The following is a 27,822-nucleotide window of genomic DNA, read 5'->3' on the forward strand; positions in this document are numbered from 1 at the left end:
CGGCTTTTGGGATCTTCTGAGATAGTGGGTCATGATGCAAATCAATAACTAGAAACTGATAATGCATGTGTTTATATGTGGGACTGGGATCAAACTACTGAAGAAGTAGCTGTAATCTTCTGATCAAGTTTTGAAGCCTAGATGGAGATGTTGTTTGGCCATGCGCAAACAGAAATTACAAGGTTGAGGTAGGATTGCTGGGTGAAATGCAGTGTCTTGGGATTATATAGGAGGTTAGAGAAGGTTATTTAATCATTCTTTTGGGAGAATAAATGAGTAGGGAAAAAAATCTCTTGATATTTCTGCTGCCTTCTATTAGCTAAAACTAGAGAAATTGAGGAGTTAGGCTAAATCAGATCATCATATATGTGCCAGCTTAGTTTCTTAAGCTTGGTACACAATGTTAAAAATCTTGTGAAAAAACAACTTATTGGCTATCCTTATCCTGTGTGGTTGTGTGTGAGTGTGCAGTACATACCAAGAACTGTGCTTTCTGAAAGGCTCAGGAGTGTGTGTCTTAGAGACCCTTGCTTGCTGGTTGGGTTGTTGGAACCTTGGGTAATTATGTACCTTAATGCATGTCATTGCTTAGGAATGCTGCAAAATAGTGTAGGTAAGTGTTTTAGTTACTTTTTTGTCATTTTTTTTCTGACCTTTGTTTCTGTTTTTAACTTGTAGATTTTGGATCTTTGTTTGACTTGGAAAACGATCTCCCTGATGAGCTGATCCCCAATGGCGAGTTGGGCCTTTTAAACAGCAGTGGGAACCTTGTTCCAGATGCAGCTTCCAAACACAAGCAACTTTCTGAACTTCTAAGGGGAGGCAGCGGCTCTTCCTTAAACCCAGGAATTGGAAATGTGAACTCAAATAGCCCTGTCCAGCAAGGAGTTGGTAGTCAAGTTCAAGGGCAGCCGAACAGTGCTAATATTGGTAATCTGGGTGCTATGGGTAAAAGTCCCTTAAACCAGGGAGACTCTTCTGCTTCTGGCCTGGCAAAGCAAGCAGCCAGCACCTCTGGACCTACCACACCTGCGTCACAAACTCTGAACTCTCAAGCACAAAAACAAGTGGGGCTGGTGACGAGCAGCCCTGCAACATCACAGACTGGACCTGGGATATGTATGAATACTAATTTCAGTCAGACACACCAGAGCCTTCTCAACAGTAATTCTGGTCACAGTTTAATGAATCAGCCTCAGCAAGGACAAGGGCAGGTAATGAATGGATCTCTTGGGGCAGCTGGAAGAGGAAGGGGAGCAGGAATGCAATATTCTGCCCCTGCCATGCAGGGGAATGCAGGCAGTGTGCTGGCAGAGACTTTAACCCAAGTATCTCCACAGATGGCTGGTCACACCGGACTGAACACAGCACAGACAGGAGCAATAACTAAAGTATGTACAAATACTTTGATATATTCTATTTATTGCACTTGTTTTTTCTCCATACAGGTGTTCAGAAAATTTAGTAGATTCTTTTCTGGAACAGAACTAAAGAATGCACTTTCTTGAGTCTAGTTACCTGTTTCAGTCACCAGTTGTACCATGAAAGCAAGATAATTGAAACAGTATTTCTCATGTAAAAAGTTGAAAAATGCATCCTTAAATTTAAAAGTTGGATAGCATCTTAGCAGGGTGGATTAGAAATGAGTAGCATAATCCTGCAGAAAGGAATAGAAGATTACTTCTGTGCAGGATCTCAATTTAGTTGCCAGACAACAATATTTTCTAAAGCAATGTGAAAACTTAAGTATTTGTAATTGAAGGGAGAGGTGTAACAATTGGTCCCCTTGTCAAGGACCACTGTCAACAACTGTGCAGTAAATGTTTCCAAATCTAGAGGAACTGGTCTGAAAACATCAAATTTCACGTAGATTGTCAAAGTGATCTGAAGTCTGTGAAAGGGAAGGGCAGTGTCAGGGCAAGAAGTCTAATTCAGTGACCATTGCTGAACAGCAGGGAATATATACACCTGAAAGTATCTGCCTCTGCTTGGAGCACTGTGATGCTCCCTGCTTGATATAGTCCCTGTTTTTTAGTTCTTGAGCTTAGAGAAATGTTTTGTTTGCTGCTCCTCTTGTCTCAATTAGACAGCAGTGTGCTTCATCTCTTGGCTGTGTTGTTTTGGTACAGTTCCTTTGTGAAATTTTGGTGGAAAACCCACCATATTTTGATATGTAGAAAAAGATGATTTTCTTATCTGATATTTTAGCTCTTCATATATCACTAGTCATTGTCACTTATTAGCGCATAAATGTTAGTTCATTGATGTGTTAAGAATAATGGAAAAAATTCCATTGCCTGATATGAAAGTGTGTGTCATCTCTGAAGAAATGCTGATATTACTGTGGAGAACTGTATAGTTAATTTTTACTTTTCAAACATAAAAACCATAAGAAATCTTTTCTCTGCAGTGAAGGGGACACCTTTGCTTAAGCAGGAGATGCTTATGATCTTAGTAAAGGTGTAGCGTGTGAAAGTGGATATGGCTGTTTCCAGCCTCCAAATTTGTTACGCTGGTTATGTGAGGCAGGTTGGTGTGTGCATAGAGAATCAGCTTATAGAATCATAGAATAGTTAGGGTTGGAAAGGACCTTAAGATCATCAAGTTCCAACCCCCCTGCCATGGGCAGGGACACCTCACACTAAACCATATAACCCAGGGCTTCGTCCAGGCTGGCCTGGAACACTGCCAGGGATGGAACATTCACAACCTCCCTGGGCAACCTATTCCAGTGCCTCACCACCCTAACAGGAAAGAATTTCCTCCTTATATCCAATCTAAACTTCCCCTGTTTAAGTTTTAACCTGTTACCCCTTGTCCTATGACTACAGTCCCTAATGAAGAGTCCCTCCCCAGCATCCATATAAGCCCCCTTTCAGATACTGGAAGGCTGCTATGAGGTCTCCACGCAGCCTTCTCTTCTCCAGGCTGAACAGCCCCAGCTTGCTCAGCCTGTCTTCATGTGGGAGGTGCTCCAGTCCCTGATCATCCTCGTGGCCCTTCTCTGGACTTGTTCCAACAGTTCCATGTCCTTTTTATGTTGAGAACAGCAGAACTGCGCACAGTACTTCAGGTGAGGTCTCACAAGAGTAAGTAAAGGGTCAGGATCACCTCCTTCGACCTGCTGGTCACACTGCTTTTGATGCAGCCCAGGATATGGTTGGCCTTCTGGGCTGCGAGCCACACTGAAGCCGGCTCATGTTCATTTTCTCATTGACCAGCACCCCCAAGTCCTTCTCTGCAGGGCTGCTCTGAATCTCTTCTCTGCCCAGCCTGTAGCTGTGCCTGGGATTGCTCCGACCCAGGTGCAGGACCTTGCACTTGGCGTGGTTAAACGTCATGAGGTTGGCATCAGCCCACCTCACAAGCGTGTCAAGGTCCCTCTGGATGGCATTCCTTCCCTCCAGCGTATCAACCGAACCACACAGCTTGGTGTCATCGGCAAACTTGCTGAGGGCGCACTCAATCCCACTGTCCATGTCAGCGGCGAAGATGTTAAACAAGACTGGTCCCAACACTGATTCCTGAGGGAGACCACTCGTTACTGGTCTCCAGCCGGACATAGAGCCATTGACCACAACTTTTTGTGTGCGGCCATCCAGCCAGGTCTTTATCTATCGAGTGGTCCATTCATCAAATTGATGTCTCTCCAATTTAGAGACAAGGATGTCATGTGGGACAGTGTCGAATGCTTTGCACAAGTCCAGGTAGATGACATCTGCTGCTCTACTGCTGTCCACCGGTTCCGTAGCCCTACCATAGAAGGCCACCAAATTGGTCAGGCAGGATTTCCCCTTAGTGAAGCTATGCTGGCTGTCACCAAGCACCTTGTTGTTTTTCAGTCTGCTCCAAGATTTGGCCAGGCACCAAGATGAGACTGACTGGTCTGTAATTCCCCGGGTCATCCGTTTTCCCCTTCTTTTTCTTTCTTCTGAAATATGTGGGAAGAATGACAAAACCCAATTATATGGCTTATGTTTATAAACTTCTGGATATATAATTTCCTAGATTTTTCCTAGTCACTGTGCAGTTACATGGTAAAGCTACTAATTTCCTATGTGAACTAACCAAGTAGAATTGCCTCAAAGCAAAGGGACTTAGCTGAGGTCTTCATCTGATGAAGTAATGTGTGAGCCTGGTTGGGGAAGGTTCAGTAATGTCTTGGTTTAAAATAAACAGACCCACCTTGGTAAGGAGTAAGCCACCACTCAGCCAAATTACATTCTTCAAGGACTTCACTGTTAGCCTGATGCCAGCTGCAAATGGGATTCACCAGCTTGGAAAGGTGATCTGTACTTTGTAAGTAAGGGAAAAGTTAATTTTAACAATACATTGGAACAGAATAAGGGAAGTATCCCGGTTACATAAATAGTTTGTCCTCTTATGTAGTGCTGTGCTCTTGTACACTGGTAATGCACTTCCAAAAGACCAGAGCAAAAGTAATGCTTTCAAAGTCCTTACACAGGAAGTTGTTTGGAGAAACTGAGAAAGTACGGCTGCTTAATGATAGAGCAGAAATGATAAAATGGTGCTTCCATGAAGGTGCATGTAAGAGAAAACAGTTCTTAAAATTTGGCCAATTTATTAGAAATGGAAGCAATGGTATTTTCCAGGGCTCAACCTCTTGTTGAACAAGATGAAGCTTAAAAGATTTGTGGGTTTTGTTTTCAAGTTTTACTTTATTTACAGCTTAATTTTGTCATAGTAAGACAGCAGGTGAGCACAGTGTTTTACACAAATATTTTTGGAACAAATTACTTGCTCGCTGAATTTTCTTATGACAGGCAGAAGCTTTCTCTATTTTTGCCATTTTCTTAGTTGGTATTTGAGGGTTGGCATCCTTGTCCAGTCTCTCGCCATCCTGCAGTTTTTGTCCTGATAGGATGATCAGACATGATTGTGTGTTAGCTTTTTTGCTTATTGATGCTCCATTTGTGGTGAAAGCTTTCAAGAGGAGTGAAGAAACACTTCAGTCCGCCAGTTTGTCCTTCCAGAAACTGAAATTTCTGTTGAAGGAGACTGTGGGTTAGTTTAATTTTTCACCTTCTGTTCCTTGATGTTTTCTACTTAGTGTATGCTGTTTAAAAGATTCGAAGAGCAGCAGTAAAAGTGGTGAGGCAGCTGATTTACCTAATAGCGAATGTGCCTAACTTGGCTTAAAATGTAGTTGCCATCGTGCTTGAAGATCTGTGTTAAGGCTGGAGATGAATTCTTGAAGGTGATGGCTGTAGCACTCTGTCCAAAGGGAAAGAAAATTGTGAAATACAAATACAGAAAAAGAAAATATTTAAAAGAACTTTTTAAACCCAAGATTTTCTCATTCTGTTTAAAATAAGTGATGTGTATCACCGATTAAAACCTCTTCTAGTGTGGCTCAAAAGCGTGTCTTTCTCAGTTCAGTGTGTTTATAGGCAGTGTGTAGCACTTGTGATCCTTTAGGGTTTGGGTCTAGTTTGGAGCAAGACCTTGTTCCTTGATGGCTTGTTCTAATCCTTTTTTCAGTAAATGACTAATCAAGGAAAGTCCATTGCTTTTTCTGTTTTTCTTTCTTGTTGTATGTTTTTATAAGCATTCTTTCTAGTAAGAGAAAAAGGGAAAAAAAAAAATCCTGATTCTCATCCCTTCACCTGCTCTCAGAAATAACTTAGATTCATTTCATCTGGAGCATCATAAGCCAATGCTGTTAATTTTCAGCAGAACTTGCTGTTTTAAGGCAGGTCTAGACAGAATGAAAAGTACGCTAGAAGTGAGTGTGGTATCTTGAGCTTGTGATCCATGTGCTTGCATAACCTGAAAGTGGTGGTTCAGCCTTACCCCAAACCAGTTTAAAAGGGCATGAAGAATAACTGATACTCTATGTCAGAGGGCCATAATGTGCTTGAGATCAAGACAGCTGTTTTTCCATTGGCAGGGAGAGATTAAAGCAAAACACTTCCTCAGTCTATACAAATGTGAGCAAAGGATTTCATAGGTTTCATATGGTCTACTCTAAGAAGCAACCTGTCAATCGGTACAAGTTAGACAATACCTATTAAAGTCCTAGTCGTGTTTTCTTGGGAGTGTATGGCGTGTTCTTGATAGCCTACAATGTTTTTGGAAATGGGTAGTAGTGCCGTCCCTGAGGAGGTTTTATGAATTAAAGCTACAGCTATTTACTGTATCAAGGATTTGAATTATTCCTTGGCCATGACTTTGCAATCTGCATATTCATATTTATTTAGAGCACCTGCTTTGTGGTGTTTTTGTCTGAGATCATCTTGAAACCTCTGAGTAAACTTCTCTTTTTTACTACTGTACATACTTCTCCTCTCCTCACTACGACTCCTTTCCTGTAACAGTTTTGCTTATAACTCTGGTATTGTGGCTGTGTTTTCTTGGATGACGCTACAAGGATGGTTTTTATTTGATTAGGTTTGAAGTTCTTTAAGGTATCTTCTTAAAAGAGCAGGTTTCTTCTTTGAACAGTCCTCACTTGGCAGGTGTAGAGGAGCAGATCATTTTGTCACAGTAATTTGCAGTAGTAACGAGATCGTCTTCTTGTGTTGTGCCACACTTTTTTGTGAAATCCATTAAGTCCAGAAAACATGTTCAGACCATCTAGAAAATCTTTTAAAATCCGAGTTAAGATTGTTACAGAACATGTTAAATTGTAGCAAAGCTAAGCAGATGGTCTGTTGCTTCCATAGAAGTCAGCAAGCACATCATTGCAAGCGTACTCTGTGCCTTAATACTCTCCTGTTGCTGTCACAGTCGCTTTTTCAGATGAGTGAGACAAAGCCTTCAAATAGTTCATTGTGGCTGGCAAGACCTTGAAGTTGTGTTTCTGGAGATCAGATATTATATAGTTTCTTGCTGAGATGCATTCCCCTCAGGCTGATAACTGCTATCAAAGCTTGTGGAAAATAAGAGGAGAAATTTGGGACATTCCTATTTATTTTGTACAGTTCTTATGCTTCTGTTTTGCACTTTGTTGAGAGTTTTGGGCAGTGATTCACTTAATTGGTACTTTCGTTCTTTCCCTTAAGAAGTAGTGCAGTCCCATTGAGATGAGTAGAACTTCTGAGTGTTTTCCATGTGTTTCCAAGTTGTAATGCCTCCTTCTACAGTTCTGTAAAAGGAATCGCCTTTTCCTCAGTAACTTCAGAGCTGTATCACTTTAGTAAGGAGCTGCTGGTACCCAGTAGCAGGAAATGCTACAAGAGAAACTACAGGAGGAATCCCGTAGCTGTTTGTGACTAATTATTGGCAGAAGCCATTGCTCTTAGGTGGCAATGAAACTGCAGTTGGCAGGGGATTCCTTTCAGAGTGTTTTTCTCTATAGAACTAGTAAACCTACCTAAAGGTTAGTTTTCTTTCTGAAATGTGCAGTTTAATCAAACATGTTATTGGGCTCTATATGCCCCACTAAATAGTGGAGCTGTTTGGCCAGGTCTTAGTCTAAATCTTCACAGAAATGAGGAGAAAGTGGTTGTTTTTTTTCGTACCTAATTACAAGGATTACAACATTTTGTTGGTTTTGGTATTTTTTGTTCTGTTTTGGTTTTGGGTTGTTTGGTCTTTTTTGGAAAATATCTTTTAAGATTGTAGATTTTAAGTAATTACATTCTGCATATTTTGAAAACTCTGAAGGAAAATACTAGAGGCAAATATCACCAGTAGCAGGATTGATATAAAAATAGTAATAGATTAATAACCACTAAGTGTGCAAAGTCAGGTCCGTTATGCTGGATTTTTGCATGCGAGCTCAGAACAGTGTTTTCTCTTAACTGTCTTGTCCTAATTTATTGGAATAGTGCATGTTTTTACGTTGTTTTAGTTAAAAAAGTCACATGACGGTGCATATTGCAGTAGGAGAAGTTTTTATACTGAGGAAGAGGAGGAGCTCTTAGTAGAAGTGAACTTCAGAAAACAGTAAAAACTTTTTTTTCCTTTTTTTTTTCTACCAGGAGAATAACCAGTTGTCTCATTTTGTTTATTACTCAGCTGTAAAAGTTGTTTCTAGGTCAGGTGTATACATATATACTACATGTGCCTCTGATAAGCACTTTGCACAGTTTTGCTCCCTGTTGTTGTTTCCCTTAGTGTTTTTTTGGTGTTGGATATTTATCTTCAGGAAACTTAATAAGATAACTGCATTAAAGAGCAAGAATTCCTATACAAGACTGAAATTGTGTATGTAGTTATGTTAACTTGACTGGAATATGTAGTAAGGAAAACTTGTGATGAGAAAAAAATTATGCTAGTTATTTTAAGGGCTCACCCAGTTGATACTGCAAAGTACCAGGTTTAGCTACGCTTGCTGCATGTGAATTAAGTCATCTGAAGATGTTCTCATTCCTTTGCAGTTCTGTGTGTTTTAGCAAACTGCTGGTGCTGTTTGTTTCTCTGGTGACTCCCAATCTGTCTGAATCCGTCTGAATTGTTCTTACATGACTTGCAGTTAATATGCTTGTCATCCCCTGAGTTGTCTGTCCTGGGCTGCCAAGCTGTCTCCTAGCAGACCGTGTCTCTGGCAAACACAAGTAGCCAGTCCGAATCGTATTCCAAAAAATGCCGCTTCCCAGTTGCAGGGGACTCTTAACAAATGTTACCTACTTGACCATGTTTGCTTGGTTCTCTGTTGAATAACTATTGACAAAACAGCATTTTTACTGAGAAGAGACATATGTGCTTTTATAATAATACAAACAGAAGAAGGATCTCAATATATAGAAACACATAACAGCAAAACACACTGACTCGTAGTAAAATTACAGTATCTGTAACACAGTTTTGTTTTGAAACATGACCTTGGAAAGTGGTGCTCCACAGATGAGTTTACTCTGATCTGTAGAAGAGATCTGGTGACTTGAAAAGCTCTCTTACCACAACTGTTACTCATGGCACCTGAAATTGAGTTGTTTCTTATTTCTAGTACACGAGTTACATTTCATTTGCAGTTATGCAATATCACTGAAGATCTTTGAAGTGATAGTCACTTGGCTGCTATCTTCTGCATACGCTTAAGCAGGTATCTAGGTTCAGTTTGGCTCTACTCCTGCAAGGTAAATACTACAAGAAACAGAACAGACAGCCTTCATGGGGGCAGACCACAGTGTGGTTTCCCCTCTTGCTTCCAACTCAGGCATCAAAAAGCCTGTTTCTGTTAGTTGGCATTGGCTTGCCATTCAGCTGTCAAAAATGTTTATGGTGACTTTTCAGACTAGAATTGTGCTGTGATCATCTACTGTGGTCACATGACACAAAGGTTAAGGATTTTGTCACTCACACTAAATAATACTGGTTTCTGTCTTCTTCGATGTTTGTGTTTGGGGTGGGGTTTATTTCTAAGTAGTTTATCTGAAGGATGCTTTTGGAAATGAGACTAACAGATCCACCAGTTCTTTTGGAAGCCACAGATTAAAAGCAAGATTTCCATTGTTGTTTCAGAAGGTTTATTAAAATGATAACATTTTCCAGTTCTTAACTAATAGATGTGACTGAAATTATTTCTTTTGGGTGTTTAGACTGTTTTCACATACCTTCCTGCTGCTGTTTGTAGTTTGTTTCTTTTAATATACGGGTAAAAAATAGATCAGATGCTGGGAGGGAGGAACACCTGCCAATTTAAATGTTGGTCTGTTATGAAATACCTGATTACTTCAGCTAGAAGGAAGTGTCTTTGTCGTAGTAATTTTCTTAATAGACTGCAATCATGCCCATAGATACTATATCACAGAAGCATTTCTGATGACAAAATCTTTCAGCAGGCCTCAAAACCTCCTTACTTAAAAGATAATGTTTATACTTGACAGTGAGCTGTAATTATTCTGGGAATCCTATAATTGGAATTATATGCAGGAATGTGTCAAAGCAGCCGGTATTATGGTCTGAAAACTAAATGCTGGTTGCCTGTTTCCTTAGAAAAAAGGCAATGCAGGAAATCAGAAAATTATTTATGGCATTGTGTCAACCTGCCTAAGAAATGGATCTGGAGTGGAAGAGCAGTGAGAGGAGGCTGTTCTTTTTCTGTGGCTTCCACAAGTGAAAACCACTTTGTTGAAGTACAAATGGGACACCTTTTACTCTCGGACAAAAACCAACTTTACATTTAAAAGTTGTATTTTGGGATTTTGAAATCTCCTCACTTAGCTAGGGGTTGAAGTTTCAATACAGGAGGCTACGCAGGGCATGGCCAAGTCAGCCTTGTAGTGGGTAGGCTAGTTTTCACCTGTATTTAAAGATTAACTTTTAAATGAGAAGGGATGTTTTGATACAGTTTTCCCCACATCTCATTAAAAAAATACTGAATTTTTACACAACTGCTACTTAACTTTGCATGGCTGAGGACAAGGAATGGCAGAAAATTAAAATATTCCTTTCTTCCTGTGATTATTCAGAGGAAATAACTGGTCGGTTGGAAGGCTAAATCCATTTGTGTAGCATATATAGACAGTTTGACTGCTGCAGCTTTGTCCATCTTGCTGCTACAGTGAAGAGTATTTATTCCAGAAAAACTGGGGAGGAAAGTGGCACACTGAGCTTATTTATTTGTGTCTTAACTGCTTATAAGTAATTGCAGCAATGGCTTTAATTCTAAGGCCAGAAATATTTTGTAGAATTGAGATTTCCATGAATGAGGACTGCAGATGATTTTTGAACTCCTGATGCTACAAAAACTACCTGAGTAGCATCCGGAAATGTTAGTACTTACAAGCTCTGAAAATGCTCAAGCCCCAAAGTGATAGTCATGTTCTTTGGTATGTGTGCGTATGAATCTGCTTTAGGTTTGGCAAATAAGCAGCGTACTGTGCTATAAAAGGGATTCAGTAGTGCCTTTGTTTTAGAATGAATCATAATGAAATTACAGCACATTAAATATAGGAACATCCTTGCCAAAAGGACCTGTCTGAAATAGACTTTTAGAAGAGAGTAGTAAATAGATTCTTTAGCAGTCTCTGGGAGGTGCTGCTGTTTTGGGGTGAAAAGGTTTTGAGTTTTCAGGGTGACTGCAGCATTATGCTGTTCTGTCTGTAGGGTATTCAATTTTTTTAAGGGGATATTAGAAAACAGACAAAAAACAAGTGCCCTTTGAAATTTTTGGCGAATGGACTAAATTAAGTGCTACCTTTACAATAAGGAGGATCTCTGTGGACAGTCTGGAAAGAGTCCAGAGAAGGGCGACAAAGATGATCAAAGGACTGGGCAGCCCTTTGAGGAAAGGCTAAGAGAACTGGGTTTGTTCAGCCAAGAGCAAAAAAAAAATCGGGAGACCTGATCACCATGTTCCAGTATTTAAGGGTGGCTGCAAAGAAGATGGAGACTTCTTTTTCACAAGGAGTCATGTGGGAAAAACAAGGGGTGATGGGCACAAAGTACTCTTGGGGAGATTCTGTCTGGACACGAGAAAAGATTTTTCACTGTGAGAACAACCAGCCATTGGAATAATCTCCCGAGGGAAGTGGTGCACTCCCTGATGTTGGACACTTCTAAGATTCAGCTGGACAGGGCACTGGGGCATCTAATCTAGGTCATGCTTTGTCAAAAAAAGTTGGTCCAGAGGATCCTTGAGGTCCCTTCCAGTCCAGTATTCTGTGATTCTGTGCTCCTGTGGAAATGGAAGAGTGTTGGAACACCATCAGTGGAAGATGATGTTTTGTTCTTGGAATAAGCTGTGTTTGTTTCATTTGTCTGATATTGGGTATCTTGCGTTAAAATAAGTTCCTGAACAGTGCTGTGTGCAGGCTGCTTTCGGTGAGAGGCATGTATGGACAGGCCTTTGTTCACACTGTTCAATTTTAAGCATGTGTTTAAAGACAACCATCAGAGTTTGCCTTGTTTAAAAACCTCTTGAGAAGTCTCCTGGTAGGCTCATGTGAATTGTTATTCCATGAGAGCATGTTTCTACAGAAAGACTGGAGGTTTCACGGTAACTGTTGGAGTCAGTGTATTTCAAAATAAACATATTTGGCTCTTAAGAGTTATTTGAGTATTATTTCAACAGTGTGTAAATTATTTATAGTTCTGTTTCTCCTTAGTTACTGTTAATGTCAGGCTATGATATTTGTGCTAAGTGGTTGTTTGGACTGAACTCTATTGATTATTTTTTTTTTTTTATCCTTTTAATGTATTTAATGTAACCTGTGGTGTAAATTTGTTTCTTGTCTGTTTGAAAGATACCTCCACCCCCCCCAGCTCTGGGTAGAAAAAGAATAATTAATTCTCAGAAGCACAGTCTCTCCCTTCAGCATGTCCACTTTTCCCTTAGGGCTCATGTCTGTCTAGGAAGTACATACTGTAAAGAAGGAAAATAGAAAACCTCTTTTCATTATGTTTTTGGGACACCTTTCCTGTTGCTGTTAGTCTGTAGAACTACTAATGCCTTTTCTACACCTCTCTGTAGGCTGTTACACAGACTACCTGGTAATGTGTCTTTGGCCAGCTTCTGTGAGATAAATGGGAAAGAATCTCTTAAATAGTGCTACTGTTTTTCTTACTGAAACAGTTTATTCCAAATAATACTCGTTTTTTTTGAAGAGTGTTGAACTCTCCTTTTTTTTTTTTTTTTTTTGTCTGTCTCTAGCAAACTGTAGGGACTTCAGAACTGCTGAGGTGCTGGTAGCCACATCTGTAAATTCTTCTGTGACCTGTTGGGTACATTTCAAAAGGCTAATATCTGTGATACAGAAAATAATGGAAGAAGCATTAACTTTGTGTTGAGATTTGCTGTTGGTTTAGAAACCTGCATTTAGCTTGATGATGATGAAGTAGAGGAATTAGGGGAGGACAGGGATATTTGAGTTGAGATCAACTTAAATCTTAACTCAAAATTAGAGTTAGAAATCTGTTAGAATTAGAAAATTCTGGTTTGATGTCACATTGGTACACACTGTATGTGTACTGATGTGTTTTAATACAGACAGATTCTGCTTTTAGAAGTAACTCATAAAGACTTTGCGCTGTAAATATGCAATCTGTAGAGGTGTTCCTTAACTGAATTTCAGTTTTTCAAAATCCTCTTTGTAAGTGCTGTTGAATTAACTGTTTGTGTCCAAACTATATTTTTTGGATGAAACAAACCTTTGAAGCATCTTTAGTTAATTTAGCGGTTCTTGTTAATTTTCTATCCTTATGCAGTAAGAATATGTCCTGTTTATCTTGAGAAAACGACTTTTTCTGCTTGGCACTCATTAAAGTTCTTGAAGCAATTGGAATGCCTTGATCAATTGTGGCTAATTATCCATTACAGCTTTGATGTTTTTATTTGCAGAGGTGACACTTGTTACAAAGTAAGCTGCCTGAGCTTTGTTTTTGCTTTGTAAGTACTGCTCAGTGCAGAAATTACTTTGATTCTTCCTGTAGTATATTTGGTTGTATCAGTGCTCAGGCTTGTGCAGAATTTTGGAGACATTTTCTTTCCTAAGGCATATTCACAGTGCAAGCATGTGATTGATTTTTTTTTTTTTTTTCTTCTGGAAAAGTTTAATTTCTAGTTAAGTGTATTAAAAGTTTGTTCTTTATATATCCAGTCATTTGTAAGGAGCACTTTGCCACAAAATTCCGCCTTTTGTATTTCAGTAATTATGCAGAAACATTTGTACACTTTTAAAGTGGTCTTGTTGCCCTAAATTTGTCTTCGACCTCTGTGAAATGCTTGGAAGAGAATTTCAAATCTTATTACAAGTGGTAATAAAACACCTGGTCTCCTCTTCAAGGGATTTTTGAAATGTTATTTCTAGCTTTACCAAATCTCTCATCCTCTAATAAAGCATGAAGTAAGTTACAATTGTTCCTGGCATTTGAGTAGTTTGACTGTGTTTACTACTGAAGAGCAAGACTCTCTAAATGCTTCATGATTCTGTTGCAGTAGCCTTTTATTGGAGCAGTTAGCTTAGGCGGGGGAGTGGAGACTTCAGCACAAGTCACGCTTCTTCTGAATGCTGCTTGCCAGGTCATGATTTAATTCTCAAACTGATTCTTGATTTTTTTTTTCTTTTATTTTTTTTTAAGGCATTCTTGTTATTGACTTCAAAAGTAAGTATTTTTAATGAGTGTTTTTGTCAGACCCCCAAATCTGCAGATTAGTTTAGATGAGCAGTCACCTCAGCTGAGGTAACAGTACTGCCACTGGGCCTGCACTGAAACGGAGTTAATTTTTTTAATTTGGTAACACCACTGGCTTTCTGCCATAAAGTGATTAATCTTTTCCTTGCTTCTCCATCTGTCCTCCTGGCATATACATCCCAGGCACCATGGAGACTTTCTTCTGGAACATGTTACTATAGGATGAAGTAGTAATTAGTAGAGGGTTTTTTTTTCTTTTTGGTCAGTAAACAGATACAGGTTGGTGCCAGCATAGTAAAGAAAGCCTGTCTTTCCCACTTCACACATGAATGTAAATTCCTAGTGGACCTCTCTTTTACACTTCTTGGAGGGCCTTAATCAGTTAGGTGGACCTTGCTTTGTGTCAGAGATTCATGTTTCATACCAGAGGGAGGTAAAAGTCCAAAGTGCAAAGTCCTCAGCATGTGCCTGCCTGGAAAGCAGATCTTTTGTACTGAGTGTGCAAGCAAAGTGGCTGAGTAGAGTCATGGCAGTAGCATACAGGGACTGAGGAGAGTATTAATTCCAAGTAGTTGATGCTAGGTCATAGCAGCTCTGGAACTTGGGTGTGTTAAACTCTTTGGGAACCAGTGGTGAAGCAGTGCAGATGGCAGAGCATTAGTCTCTATCTCTCCTGGAGTTACCACTCTGGGAAGCAGAAAGAAGCCTTCTGAAAGGAGTTCTGTCCTCTTCACTGTTGCTTACTAACAGTATTAAAACCAAGTGAATTGTCTGACAGTCTGAATTTCTGATGTTCTCCCATTACTTAGTGCAGATACACTCTTACATTCACAGTGCTTTGTATACTTTATTTGATAACTTCTGAGACACCCGGCTGCTTTGTTTCCTTGTCTTAAGCAAAAGATAAGAAAGATAAAAAAGTAGAAATTATTTAAGCCAAGCAAGGTGACACACTTCTTGGTAGCAAAATCATTTAAGTTAATGGGAAGAGAGAAGGGAGACAAAATGCTGAGCTTGTTAACCAAGTTGCATGTTGAAGGCCTGGATTTCAAGTAGGTGTAGTAATTTGATGACAGGGGATATGAAGGCTTAGTCTGATAATGGAGTATTAAGTGACTGGTTTTGGTGAGGCCCATAAAAGAGGAAAGTAAAGGGTGCAAGGGACTGAAGTGGCTTGGTGGCAGCAAGTACAGAAGAGGTTCTGAATCATCTCAGTCCTGTGGTGACTTGTGACAGTGCTGACTTGGAGGCAGGAGCAGTATACCTATGTCTGTATACCAAATCATTCTATTCATGCTGAGCCCAAAGGATACTTCTTGGATCTGTGGGTCATAGTGGGAAGTGCAGAATTTCCATTTCATACCAGCTTGCTCTTAAAAAGTAGAGAGAGGAAAAATATCCCTAATGTGTCGGTAATGTAATAGGGGATTTTGAATGAAGCATGTCAGATGCTGAGTTGCAGCTGCTCTGGAAGGGCTGGATTATTTATGTACAGTTGCTCTGACAACCAAGGGCTATTGATTATGGTATAACCCTAAAGTTGCAGCTCAGGCATTCAAAAACTGAATCATTGTTCACAGGTAGCTTTTGAAGGGTGAAATAGTTATTGTCTTCTTGGTATTTAGCATGTTATTTCACACTGGGTTATTTCAGCAATACAACAGGAGGAAGGAGGGAAGGTTCTTCGCAAGTACGAGGGATTTAGAAGAAAGCAGTAGTGAGTGACAGATGCGTCTTACTAGAGCAGTCTATACTGAACAGGCAAGCTCTCATATACGCAGCTCTTCAACACTACTATTAGTTTGTGAAGACCTGCCCTTTTATCATAAGAGATCATATCTAAGATGTCTCTGCTCTCTCTCTTTTCCTTAATTATGACATGCATTTTCTGTTCTCTGAAATAGCTCAAAGTGTAAATCTGGGTCTTACAATTAAATTGATTTTAGCTTTCGTACATAGACAAGTCCAGAAGAATGTAAGGGTAGCAGTGGCTCCCTGAAAAGGCTGTCTTTGTCTTCCTCTTGTAACTATCTTGTCAGATTCAGAGACATGGGAACAGTTTAGTGGGGGGGGAAATGGTCTGACCTTCCTATTTTTCTGTTGCCAAGATGGATCTGAGAGTGGCATACCTAGTAGATTGGTTGTGTATCCTCACGCTGCACGGTAGAGGCTGTAGCTCTTCACAGCACCCCTCCCCAGGGGTCTTCTAAACCATTCCTTATCATACTTTCAGTTTGCTCCCATGTCCTCAGATAATCTTTCTGAGGTGCTGACAGGAGTAAACTCGCCATAACAGTGTCTCTTTGAGAGCTCTGGATACACTACCCTCAGCTAAACATGGTGGGGAATAGCAGAGGTCTTTGTGCCTTTTCTACATGGAGGTGTTAATCCGAGTGTCATAATCTACCTGTCCATCTCTCTACTTAGGAACCTAATTATCTGTGAGACCTTTAACAAAAATGGGTAAAATTGACCAGTGATTTACAAAGTGATTTAGCTGATTGGAGGAAGGGGGAGGAGATGCGACGCAATAGTCACAGCACTATTGCTTAAGCCCAGTTTCCTTAGGTTATCCAGCTAACAACTTTACTGCAATCACTGTCAGTCTGTAGAGGCAGCTTAATTGCTGCTGGATTGAGTGAATGAAATTGTCTCTTGCAGTCCACCTTGTCTTGATCTTGTGTCATTAGAAGAGCAGTCATCTGAAGTTACACTAAGCCATGTTCTGTCTAGGACAGTTCTGTGGTGCCAAGGAAGATACAGTGTTTTGATGCAGTTTTGGGGTTTCTGTTCTGCACCGCTGCTTTCCTAGACTTTGATACTTGTCTGTGGGTTTGTTTAATGGTCTTGGCAGCTTGGTCAGAGTCTTAAATGATTTTTACTTCCTGGGGTAACTTTTTCTCAACCTTTCTATATATAGACAAGCAGAAGGGAACTTGTAATTCCCTTTCAATTATTAGGTTCCATTTAATAAAGAATTACGCATAAAAAAATGACAGTGATAAAGTCAGACACAATACCTCTGATTATAGGTCTTACAGCTTTTGTGAATTAATTCCTGTTGATGAGTAAAAACACACACTATTTAGATAAAAGATTGCCTTAATCTTCAGAATTTCAGTGATATTTGGTCACTTACATTTTTTTCTAATTTTTGCTTTGAAGCTGTAGAGCTTCAGCTCTTCCCTGTTGATATGTCTTTGCTAAATAGGAAATATTCCTGTTATCACCTTCCAATTCACCAAATTGGTACTTTAGGTTCACTTCAATCCTTACCTTAATAAGATACACAAATTAATAAGCTTAAATAGTAAGCTAAATAAATTAGGGTATGATTGCAATTAGATTCTGTTGCAGCCATGCATTTTAGTACTTTTAATAATCCTTGAGGCTTTTCTGAATCCTGTTATTTTTACATACTGTTTATGAGCTAATACAGCATGATTGTTGTCATTGCAGTAGCTTTCACATCAAGCCAAACACATAAAGAAGTCACTGCATGCTTACCCAGTTTTCTTTTCAGACCTCCTGTTGTCATACTGAGAGCTCAGGGCTGTTGAAGCACTTTGCAGATTCACAGCTTTCAAAGTCCAGCCAAGCTGTCTAGCTTGCTTCCTTTCTTTCTAGGACTGTTTTCTAGTTAAAAATCTAGTAGGTACCAAACTGAATATTAATGGTAACTATTTTTAGTTTACAGAATTGGGTCATAATCAGATTACTTCAGCCAGGCTTATTTTCTGCTGAATCCGTGCTGCTTTGAGTTCTTTGATTCTCCTATCAACCTTTCAGTGGTTTTGCTTCTCTCAGGCTGGTCCAAATTTGGTGGTATTTTTTTTGTTTGTTTTGGTTTTAAATACTGGCCGTAATAACCTTCTATATTTGTACAGAAGAGTCAGTGCTTCAAAACTTAACAAAAATCAACACTTAACTTAAGGAGGGGGTTTTGAGTTTGGTTTTCTTCCCCTGGACTAGTCTGTCTGGACCAACTAACAAAAAAAGAAAATTAACATTAACTCTGTGTAGGCAGTGGGTGGTACAAGATACAAAACTGGGAGTGTTGTCAGAGGTGGGTGCTGCTTCTTGGCATGTGCCTGCAATGGGGATGCCTTCTTTCTTGCAGGAAAACTGATAGTGAGCTCAGTCTGTCCTGCCAGTCCCTTTTATTAAGTTTGGAAACCCTGGAGAAAGGTGGGTTGGGGCAGCCAGAGGAGAGCATAGTTGCCCAAAGGAAAATGGGTAGGAAGGAGCAGAAGTGTGTACAATTCTGTGGTTTATGACAGTATATTGGCAGGAAAGCTGAAAAAGGGGTTGTGAATAGGAAATTGAGTGCTTGTAACAGTGAATGGGTTTTGCAGCATGTTGTATTAGTTGCATGTCTTGGGAGCATCAGAGGAATATGTGGTAATGAAGTAACTGAGTGAGATAAATGGCTGTAGTGGTAAAGGTGAAGGGACAGTTAATAAAAGCTTAAGAGTAGGAGGAAAGGACAGGATTTATTTATGGCTTAGATGCTTCGTGTACAAAGAGAAAAGCTCCTTGATGTTCAGCTAGAGGAAGTTCTGTGGTATGTCAGCAGTGATAAAGAAGGGAGGAAAAGGGTAAGTTTTTAAAAATAGAAGAAGTGGTATAGTATAAAGGTCCAATCTGGTCCTAAGGTATCTTTTAAATTAGATGGTGAACTTCTTATTTCAGTCCCAACAACCTGAAGTTGAGCCGTCGGATGAGGTATATAAATTTGATTACAGACTTGATCTGTAATACCTGTGAAGCTCTAGGTGCTAGAGGAAATTGAATTGCTGTTCTGAAAATAACCAAAAAAGAAACCAAAGAGAAGTACCTCCCACACCTGCTGCTCAAAACTTGTGTAGTCCAAGTCAGCTAAACAAAGGTTTGGTTTTCTTTTTTCAGCTTGGAAGTTTCTGCGTTCCTTGGCTGGTAAGAGTATAGTGAAATACCCTATTTCCTCTCCACTCTCAATAATAGATTCCAGTATCTTAGTGAGTTGCCATAGTGATATAAAAGGGAACAGAATCTGCTTGTCTTTCTGGGATAGCAGAATTATTAAATTAAATGTCTTTTCCATTAAAGGAGAGTAGTAGTATTCTGTTTCTGAGAAGAACTATTTTAGAGTAGAAATAATGTATTTAAGCTGGTTTCCTGCATTAACCGTGCTGCTGCTTCTTCAGGTGCTTCTAGCCTTGACTTGCAGTTCTGTGCTAGGGTGGTTTATAGCACCTCTGCATCTTCCCCATCACAACTGATTAACAGCTGCATAGAGAACACCTGGCTTGTGAAAATGTCTGCTTTACTCTATCAGAAGTCATTGCAGTTGTGAGCAGAAAGAACCAGGCAAGAAGCAGGAGTTACACAAAATTGTGACACAGAAACACGAGGATAAAATGTGAGTTGCCAGAGGATGAGGAGGGGTGAAAGGAGCTATCCGGGATAGACATCAGAGAACATGGCCTACAGAAAATGGTGTTTGAGAAAGGAGATCAACTGACAGTTGAACGAACTGATGGAGAAAGGAAGAGAAGGCAACAGGGGAAGGAACATTTTTAAGCTTAGTACTAAATGGGAGTGAAGTGCAATGTAACCCAGGTTTTCAGAGAGCTTTCTGCTTCTATTGTGAGGGAAGTGCACCAGCTACCATGCTAATAGGTTGAATCTTGAGTGGTCCTGTGATACACACATCCATGCCCATTTGTTGCAGGTGAAAAAAGAAACAACTCACACTGGATAGCTTTTTGATTTTGTTCCCTCCAGGAAAGTAACTTTAAAAAACTTTAGGTAGCACACAAATTTTTGTGTTGGCTCAGAGTCCTGCATGAAAAGACCATTCTTACCAGATTGCTGACTCCCGTGTTCGTGTTGGTTTGTCATCTTTAATGACTTAAATACAAAAACAAAGGTCTTCTGAGTATCTGCCCCCTCATTTCAGATCGGAAAAGAACTGGGGGAAGAGGCAGAAGCATTTGAGCCTTCTGAGTCGCTTGGTTCAGAGCTGCTGGTTTCAGTTTGCAGAATGAATAAGCAGTGTAAAATCTTTACTATGTGCAGGCTTGATCATCTGATTATATTTTGCCAGTTGTTTTTTGAGATTTCAATTAGCAGTGGTTTAGATGAAGTTCCGAGGAAGGTCACCTGTCTCGGTGCTCAGATTAACCAAGAAATGCCAACTAATGCCTTACACAGTAGGATATCTTTCTATCTTGAAATGGGGTTTTGCCCCATTTTTGCTTTTCTTCCATCTCCTATGTTCTGCCTTCACACTGGTGAGGTGCTGGCAATGCTTTGCTTTGCTGCTGGCTGTTTGCTGAAGGTGCTTGCTGCTGGAGTAAGTGTTGAGCTGCTCTTCAGGTTGCTAGTAACTGAAAGGCTGTTGATCTTAATGCTGTTTGTCAGCAGGTTGTTCTGCCACTAAAATTACTTGTTGATCCCAGGCTTGGTTGAAAACTATTACAAATAGATAAGAGCTCATTAGAGCAATTCTTGCGTTGTGGTGTGCACTTCTAGTCTCTAGAAATCACAGTTCTGTTAGTAAGTTCAAGTCCTCTGAGGCTCAACTGAGCTTAGCAAACCTGAAACTGTGAACATCTCTGAGCTTTATGAAACTCATCTTGTGTATGGTCCCACCTGACTTTTGTCTCCATATTTACTTCAGGGACTGCCACATAAGAAAGATCTTACAGATTTATTTTTTTAAGATGGACTTCAAAAGAAGTCTTTAGCAGTTTGTTTCAGTGGCCATAATTTACACAAAAAAAATAAAGTGTCAGTTAAAGGGCTTATCTAATGTTTTACAGTGTTATCAAAATACCTGCTTTTTTAAAAGTTGTAGACTGGTATTACTCTTCAGTCTTAGGTTCCTTTAGTTGATTGAAGAACAGCTTCAGAATTGGAACACCATGTGGCAGATAGCAGGTTTAAAAAAACACAATGTTTCAAATGGAAGCTGCTCTGCTTCTGGCTTGGTTTCAAAGAATAGCAAGGCATTTCTTAAAATTTCAATCAGGTATGTGTTAATGATCACCTAGAAGAGGAGAAATTATCATCATCATATTAAGCACTCCGTTTGGAAGGCTTGACAGGTTGCTTTGTTGTTGTACTGAGTTGTGATATGTTTAACAACAAGATCTATTGAAAAGGAATTATTTTAATATGATAAACCTGTTAGTATTGCAGTTTGCTGATGCTTTTGGGATGTTCTAGTGGCTTAGAGGTGTAACAAACTTAAAATGAAATTTCCTGTTCTTTATCTTTTGAGTCAGAAATATTTGTAATATTTTTCCTAAAAAATGTATTTTAAAACATTTTTCCTGTAATAAAAATGTTAATCTTTCTTGAGAATGAAATGAGATGAAGAAAACCTCTCTGTTTCTTTTGGAGCAAGAACTTAAATTTGGTGTAAAGTTTGCCTAACATCCTCACTGCCTAAAGAAAATTTTCCACTTTGTGAAAATTCAGCTGTGTTTTAAGATTCTGCCAGAGGCTTAGAATGTTACCTTGCACAAACTGAACAAGTCGGTGGTGGGCAACTTTGTTGCCTGCACTGGGTCTTTTCCATCTCTCCTGGTGATCAGATCTCCCCTGAGCCTTTTTTTTTCTCTAAGCTGAGCAAGCCCATCTCTCTCAGCCTTTTCTCACATGGCTTCCCAGCCCTTGGATCATCTCCGTGGCAATTCTCTGGACCCTCTCCAGCATGTCCAAATCTTTTCTTGTTTAGCAAGGACCCAAACGGAACACAGTACTCAAGGTGTGGCCTGACAAGCATTGAGTGTGATAATGACATCTTTATATCTGCTGGAAGTGCCTCTGTTGATATAACCCTTTGCTGCAGCTGTATACTGTTCACTCATATAGAATTCGTTGTCCACTGGGACCCTGAGGTCCTTTTCCACAGAACTGCTCCCTAGCTGGGCTGATCGCAGCCTGTGCTGCACTTCTAGATCGTGTTTACAAATGAATGAAGTTTGTAGTTGAGGATTTAGACAAAAGTGGAAATGGAATAAGAGCCAAACAGCTAATGTTCCTGTTTCTGGCCTCTGAAAGGTTTAAGTACTCATAAGCTGCTTTCTCAGAATCTCACTTTTAGTTTCAGAAATTTTCTTCACTGTTAGTCTGATACACCATCATAATATTAATGAGTAGCTGTAGGTGTCGTATGATCCTTTCTCATACTTTGTCTGAAATAGTGGGCTGAGTGGGTAAGTTTATTAAATACTTCACTATTAATTCCTCAGAGAAAAGCTGCCAAAATAATAATAATAAAACCTTAACATACAGTCCTACAGAAATACAGAAAATATAGTTGTTAATATTTGTGCAGTGTGATGGTAGCTGTACTTTTCTGTAAAAGCAGTCTTTACTACTTAGGTTTTGATGCTGTTAAGCAATGCGGTTTTTGGACTTAAATGCTGTTTGAATTATTCAGCTTTACAGTGGAAGATGGCACATATCTGATAACCTCTTACACTGACAAGGAACAGCTGCTGGTTTTTTTTAACGTGTATGTAGTGGGTCAGGTTTTTCTGTCAAGATTTAACAGTTTGTACAATGGAAAAAAGGCCTGAATCTGGCAACAGCCACTTGGCAGGATGCAGGTTAAGGGAGTATTTCCTAACATAAAGCTACTTTGAATGTGGTTGGGCCAGCTGTCTGAAACCCAAGTGTACAAAGTACACTGACAAAGAGGACAAGGCACAGTCAAACTGTGTTTATTGGACTCTGCCCTGACGTAATTCAGTGATCTTAACCAGTGCTTCATCAACTGGTCATACAGCCCGATTCTTGTATGCATGAAAAAACAACCACTGAGCAATTCCTTATGATGAGGCTGTTATACCGGCAAACTGATGTGCACATTTCCTCTTCCAGCCACAGGAATAGTCCTCCTGAATCCCTGCTGGTAAGGAGAGTGAAAAGACCAGGACCATGGAAAACCACTGGGTTGTACATGGAAGGGCTGAAGAGGTCAAAGGAAGGGGAAAATAGGATTTAACATTTCAAGACTTGCACAGTGGTTGGATTTATATTTAAGACATTCTGACAGGTGATAAGGTCATCTAGAAATCCTCCCCGTGTGGGGCAGGAGGGAGCACAAACATGATCTGTCAACTTTTATTTTCTCTTTATTTGGAGGGGGAAGGAGAGTCCTAGTCTTAGTTGTCCTCTTTGAAAGAAGTAAATTCCTGCTAAAATGTCTTTTCAGGACCTTTTATCCAGTGTAATATTAACTGGCTTAAGTAACAGAGATTTCATCATTTTTCTTGAGAGACTTTTTCAGGCAAAATGCCTCTTCAAATGGACAGTGCTCTCTTTACTCATTCAGAAGGAGTCATGTTTCTGCTTGCCCTTCTTAAGGAGTTTTGAGGTCTAATTTGTCAAGGATGTCAGCCTTAGATGTCCTTTTGCTCAGACATTTTTCCTCAAGTACAAAATCCTTTAGATAAGCATTTGCTAGATGCTGCTGTATATTCCCTTCCCTTTTAGTCTATGTGCAAAGTCATGCTTTGTGCACAGAGTGCACAAAGTGTTACAGGTTTTGAGGTTTTGTTGGTTTTCAAAAGTTTTTGCAGCGCTGAAAAAAGCAATTTCTGTCAATGCAGGTTAGGAAGGATAGTTCTTGTTTTCCCCTTTGCATTCTCATAATGATTTTGTAAGTTAAGTTGCAATGCCTGGGGCACACAACTGTGAATTTGTAAAAAAATTGTTTTTTCATACTTCTATTTAAAGTTGTAAAATTGATACTGTAATACTGAGCAACTGACACTGGAATTTGGTCTCTGTGAATGCAAAGATCCATATTTAACATATGTTTTCTTCATGTCCCCTTGGAATCAAAGAGGTCATAATAATTTCATTCATTCTTTTCCAGATGGGAATGACAGGTAACACTAGTCCCTTTGGGCAGCCTTTCAGTCAAACTGGAGGGCAGCAAATGGGAGCTACAGGAGTGAATCCTCAGTTACCAAGCAAGCCAGGCATGGCAAATAGTTTGTCTCCCTTTCCGGCCGACATCAAGAGTACTCCTGTGACCAGTGTGCCAAACATGGTGAGTCGTACTTGCCTGTTTCCCTTATTCATCGTGTCTCGGTCATGCATTCTAAATTCTTGGGTGACACAGCTTTGGCAGCATTACTGGACCACTACCCCACGGTCATTTAAACATCAGAGTTGCCCCGTGGTTCCTCACCGTCACTCTGTAGTGTGTGCAGTAACTTAGCTTTCAAAGAAATAACAGTGTTTTGGTGTAAGAACTGTATTACTTCCTTTCATTTTGTCTGGTACATTTAGTTCCAAACCAAATTAAAATGTCTTCTCTTTAAGTGCCATTTGTAAGTTTAAATTCCTAAATCAATTATAATGTGTTAGATAGAACATCAGCTTCCTGAAACAACGTAGTAGCTTTCATATCCTTTGAATCCGAAGTGGTAAACATGCCACATGCTTTTCAGTTTCTGTTGTGTGTGACTTGCAGCTCACAAGCTTATGAGAACAGTTCTTATCAGGATACCTTGCCCAAGTTTGTAGTATTCTGTTTACTAGAGCTTGTTTTATAAAGTGAAATGAAATATTCCCATTTGTCTCAGTATGTCTGCGTATTAATCAAACTGCTTGTGTTGTTTCTATGGAAACTCCAGCTTGTTGCATTTTATATTCTTGTACATGGTAGCAGTTACTATAGAAACTTGTAAAACCTTCCATAAGATGCAAATTGCTTATTTTTCAATTTAACTAGAAAACTAGCTATTTTTTTGGCACAAGAAATGCTTGTCCTTCTATCAGTGAGTTTGCTATCTGCCTGTCACTAACAAGGCTAAATATGAGGTAATAGAGTGTAATAAATTTCCTCTTTTCTCCTGATTTTAGAGGACCACTTCCTAATTTTCCTTTAGTTACACTATCAAATGTTTGCTTAATATCATCTGTCATTTACTGCTTATGATTATGGAAAGGAGCTAGTGACTAGAATTAAGACCATGTTCAGAACACGACTTGCACTCATGCAGAATAGTCTTAAAATACAATTTGATGCCTGATATTCTAATTTTGTTTTTAAAATATTTTAGATCAGGTATAAAGCAAATGAATTACTGCCCTGATTCTGCAGTGAACCTGCAAATCCTCCAGAGTGCTGTGTTCATCTTGGGGTTGGATCATTCTGAAGCCAAATTTTGTGCCCATTTAAGTACCAGGGTTTGGGAATCCTAAATCTTAATTTACTCACTCACTAGTATAGGATGTAATGGCAGATACTCAGGTGGAACAAAAAAGGCATTTGCCATCAAGGCTTGTCCAGTGGTTGGGAAGGAAGTAAAAGAAAAAAAACTTTCAATTTCCTTTCTCTCATCTTGTCCAAGAGGTGGAATACAGCAAGGGAAACTTTCTTTCCTGGTGCTATCAATTGCAGTTTCTTTAAAATGTCAGAAATATCACTTGTCTTCTGAGAGGACAGTCAGTGCCATCTTTCTTTGTTTCTCAGCTTCGTATGTCCAATATATCTTTTTCTCCTCAAGCCAATACAGAAGTGGCCGTTCCAGCTGATAGACATCTGTACTGTCGAACCAAAAGATTTCACCCTGCTTATGGGTCATGTGGTGGCTAGAGTTTTATTACAGTCCTGATGAGGTGGAATTTTTATCTTTGAAAACTGAAATTTCCATTTAAACATTTTTATTGCAAAGCCAAGAATTTAAAAGGAAATGTCAGACTTGTTAAAATTTAACCTTTACTTGGCAGCAGTGGGTAAGGCAGTGTAATTATTTGGTAATAGTGCATACATGGCCATATGCTATTCCTTCCACAGGGACTTTACTCTATTCAGGGTACAATATGAACAGTGCTCTCTGAAAGAGCATCTAGTCTACATTTTGTTCTATTTTTGATGCTCAGTGTGTAGCTGTGGGCCTCGTTGTCTGGGTGTAGTAATGTATTTCAGACAGTCGTTTCCAAACAGTCTTTTCTGTGACAGTCATTACATACTTCAGATTAATTCTCACAGTGCCTCTCTGAGATAAAGATGTGTTGCCCCAGTTTTAAACATGAGGCTGAGAGGCACAAAAAGACTTAAGACTGGAAGAATCTGCTGACTCTGAACTTGAGCTTTGTAGGCTCTGGCTTGCTAAAGCCTTCCTCATTTCGTATGTTAAGATGTTATGGGTAAAGTAACATTTACATCAGCTAGATGTGTGCTTCCGTAACTCATGGAAGTGCTGTGTCTCATGTAGGGCAACTAAAATATGACTCAAATAGCCCTTGTGAAAAGTTGTTTGTGACAGAGGCAGCTCCCCAGAGCAGAGTTGCAGTGTACGAACTACTGTGCCATGCTTGCTTTCTGCAATCCCTTTGCCATTTGCTATGTCCTGTGATGCTTTAGGACCCTAGAGATGGCGGCTTTGTGCATGGTCTGCTGGGACATTGCCTGTCTCCTGAAGGAGGCAGGAGTGAAGTGGAAAAGTTGTTACCATCTGTCAAAAATGAACCTGTGGAGGATCAGTTCAGACCCTATCTACTACAGCAAGTGAAATACCACCATCTTTTTAAGAGGACTTCTGGGGGGGGGGAATGATTGGAAGATGGGAGCCACATATCTTGCTAAAATATACTACCCTTATCTTAAAGGGCCCTGTAAATACTATTCCATGAGAGACAAACCCATGTGAATGAAAACATTGGTTATATGTTGCATGTCTGACACAGGAAAACAGGTTCCAGCATGACGTTAAAACCTTGGTTACCAATAAGAATATCTAAATAAAAGAAGAGGAGATGGAAAGATGCAGCTGTTGTCTTAAGGCCCCTTAGTCTTGAAAAGCAGGAATTTCTTAAACACTCATTTTGCTTTTCTTTGTAACCTTGTGTACACTGCAAAATTAAAACAAAAGATGTGATGTTTTTAACCCACATTATTCTAAGAATCATTATCTGTGGCACCCCTGTCCTAAATACTAATTGGGAGTTTTCCCACTGCGAGGCATAAACCTCACACTGGCAGCTGGGATAAACCTCTGCTGCAACAGTGGACTTTTTAAATCTGAATTCAGACTGCCCCTCTCCTGAAAAGAACACACTCTCTCTTGCTCCCCAGCTCCCGAATGAAGTGGTTCTCACAAGTGTTAGTTCATGGCATCTTCCAGCCCTACACTAGACCCTGAGAAGCATGTTGGTATAATCTGTTTAATTAGGATACAAATAACAAACCTTATGGTATTAAAATGATTAAAAGGTCAGCATTAAGGTATTAATTTTCAGTGCCAGCTGGATGGATTTATTGTTTTGTTTTGTTAACTGTGGATCTGAATATTAGCTGTTGCTTTATATGACTCTGACAGGGTACAGTCAGTTTTCCTTACAGATTAGGCAGCTTGAAATCTTGAGTGAATGACTTGTTTCAGAAAAGCAGATGTTGTTTCTTACGTCCTGGGAAGTTTGGTGACACACTGTTGAGTTTCGGTGTTACTTAAATTGTTTGATGCAGGATTGGCAATGCTCTGCCTGTAGTGAGATTATGCAAAATCTCTGCGGGACTGTGGCAGTGAGCCATGCTCTGCACTTTGGCACTTGCCGCAGTATGCAACTTATACGGGAACCAGGAGCCTCTTGATACTGGAGTACCCGGACTCTGGGATGTGCTGTCAGTGGGGGGAACCCTGTTAGACTTTTCCATCAAACTTGCTGAAGCTTTGCGCTGTCTGTAGTGCTGTGTGTTCCAGGCATTGTAGTAGATAGCTTCTTCATGGACATACCAGTAAATCTAGTATTTCTACAGGGGTTAGG

General features: G+C 39.7%; 1 protein-coding gene across 9 annotated transcripts in view; it reads left to right on the forward strand.

Annotated features, from left to right (window-relative positions):
• The window catches only part of CREBBP (CREB binding protein), a 96,912-nt gene that overhangs the window by 13,514 nt on the left and 55,576 nt on the right, over positions 1-27,822 (forward strand). For 6 of the 9 annotated variants that reach the window (XM_061379427.1, XM_061379429.1, XM_061379434.1 and 3 more), the window contains exons 2-3: positions 679-1,391; positions 23,921-24,097. In XM_061379427.1, the coding sequence (XP_061235411.1) occupies positions 679-1,391; positions 23,921-24,097 (890 nt within the window). The remainder of the gene's footprint in view (positions 1-678; positions 1,392-23,920; positions 24,098-27,822) is intronic. The other 3 variants (XM_061379432.1, XM_061379435.1, XM_061379433.1) reach the window with 3 other exon arrangements.

This window comes from Neopsephotus bourkii, unplaced genomic scaffold, assembly GCF_033783945.1.
Source record: "Neopsephotus bourkii isolate Nb327-2 ecotype Australia unplaced genomic scaffold, CSIRO-AGI_Nbou_v1 NB_1770, whole genome shotgun sequence".
Taxonomy (NCBI): Eukaryota; Metazoa; Chordata; class Aves; order Psittaciformes; family Psittacidae; genus Neopsephotus; species Neopsephotus bourkii.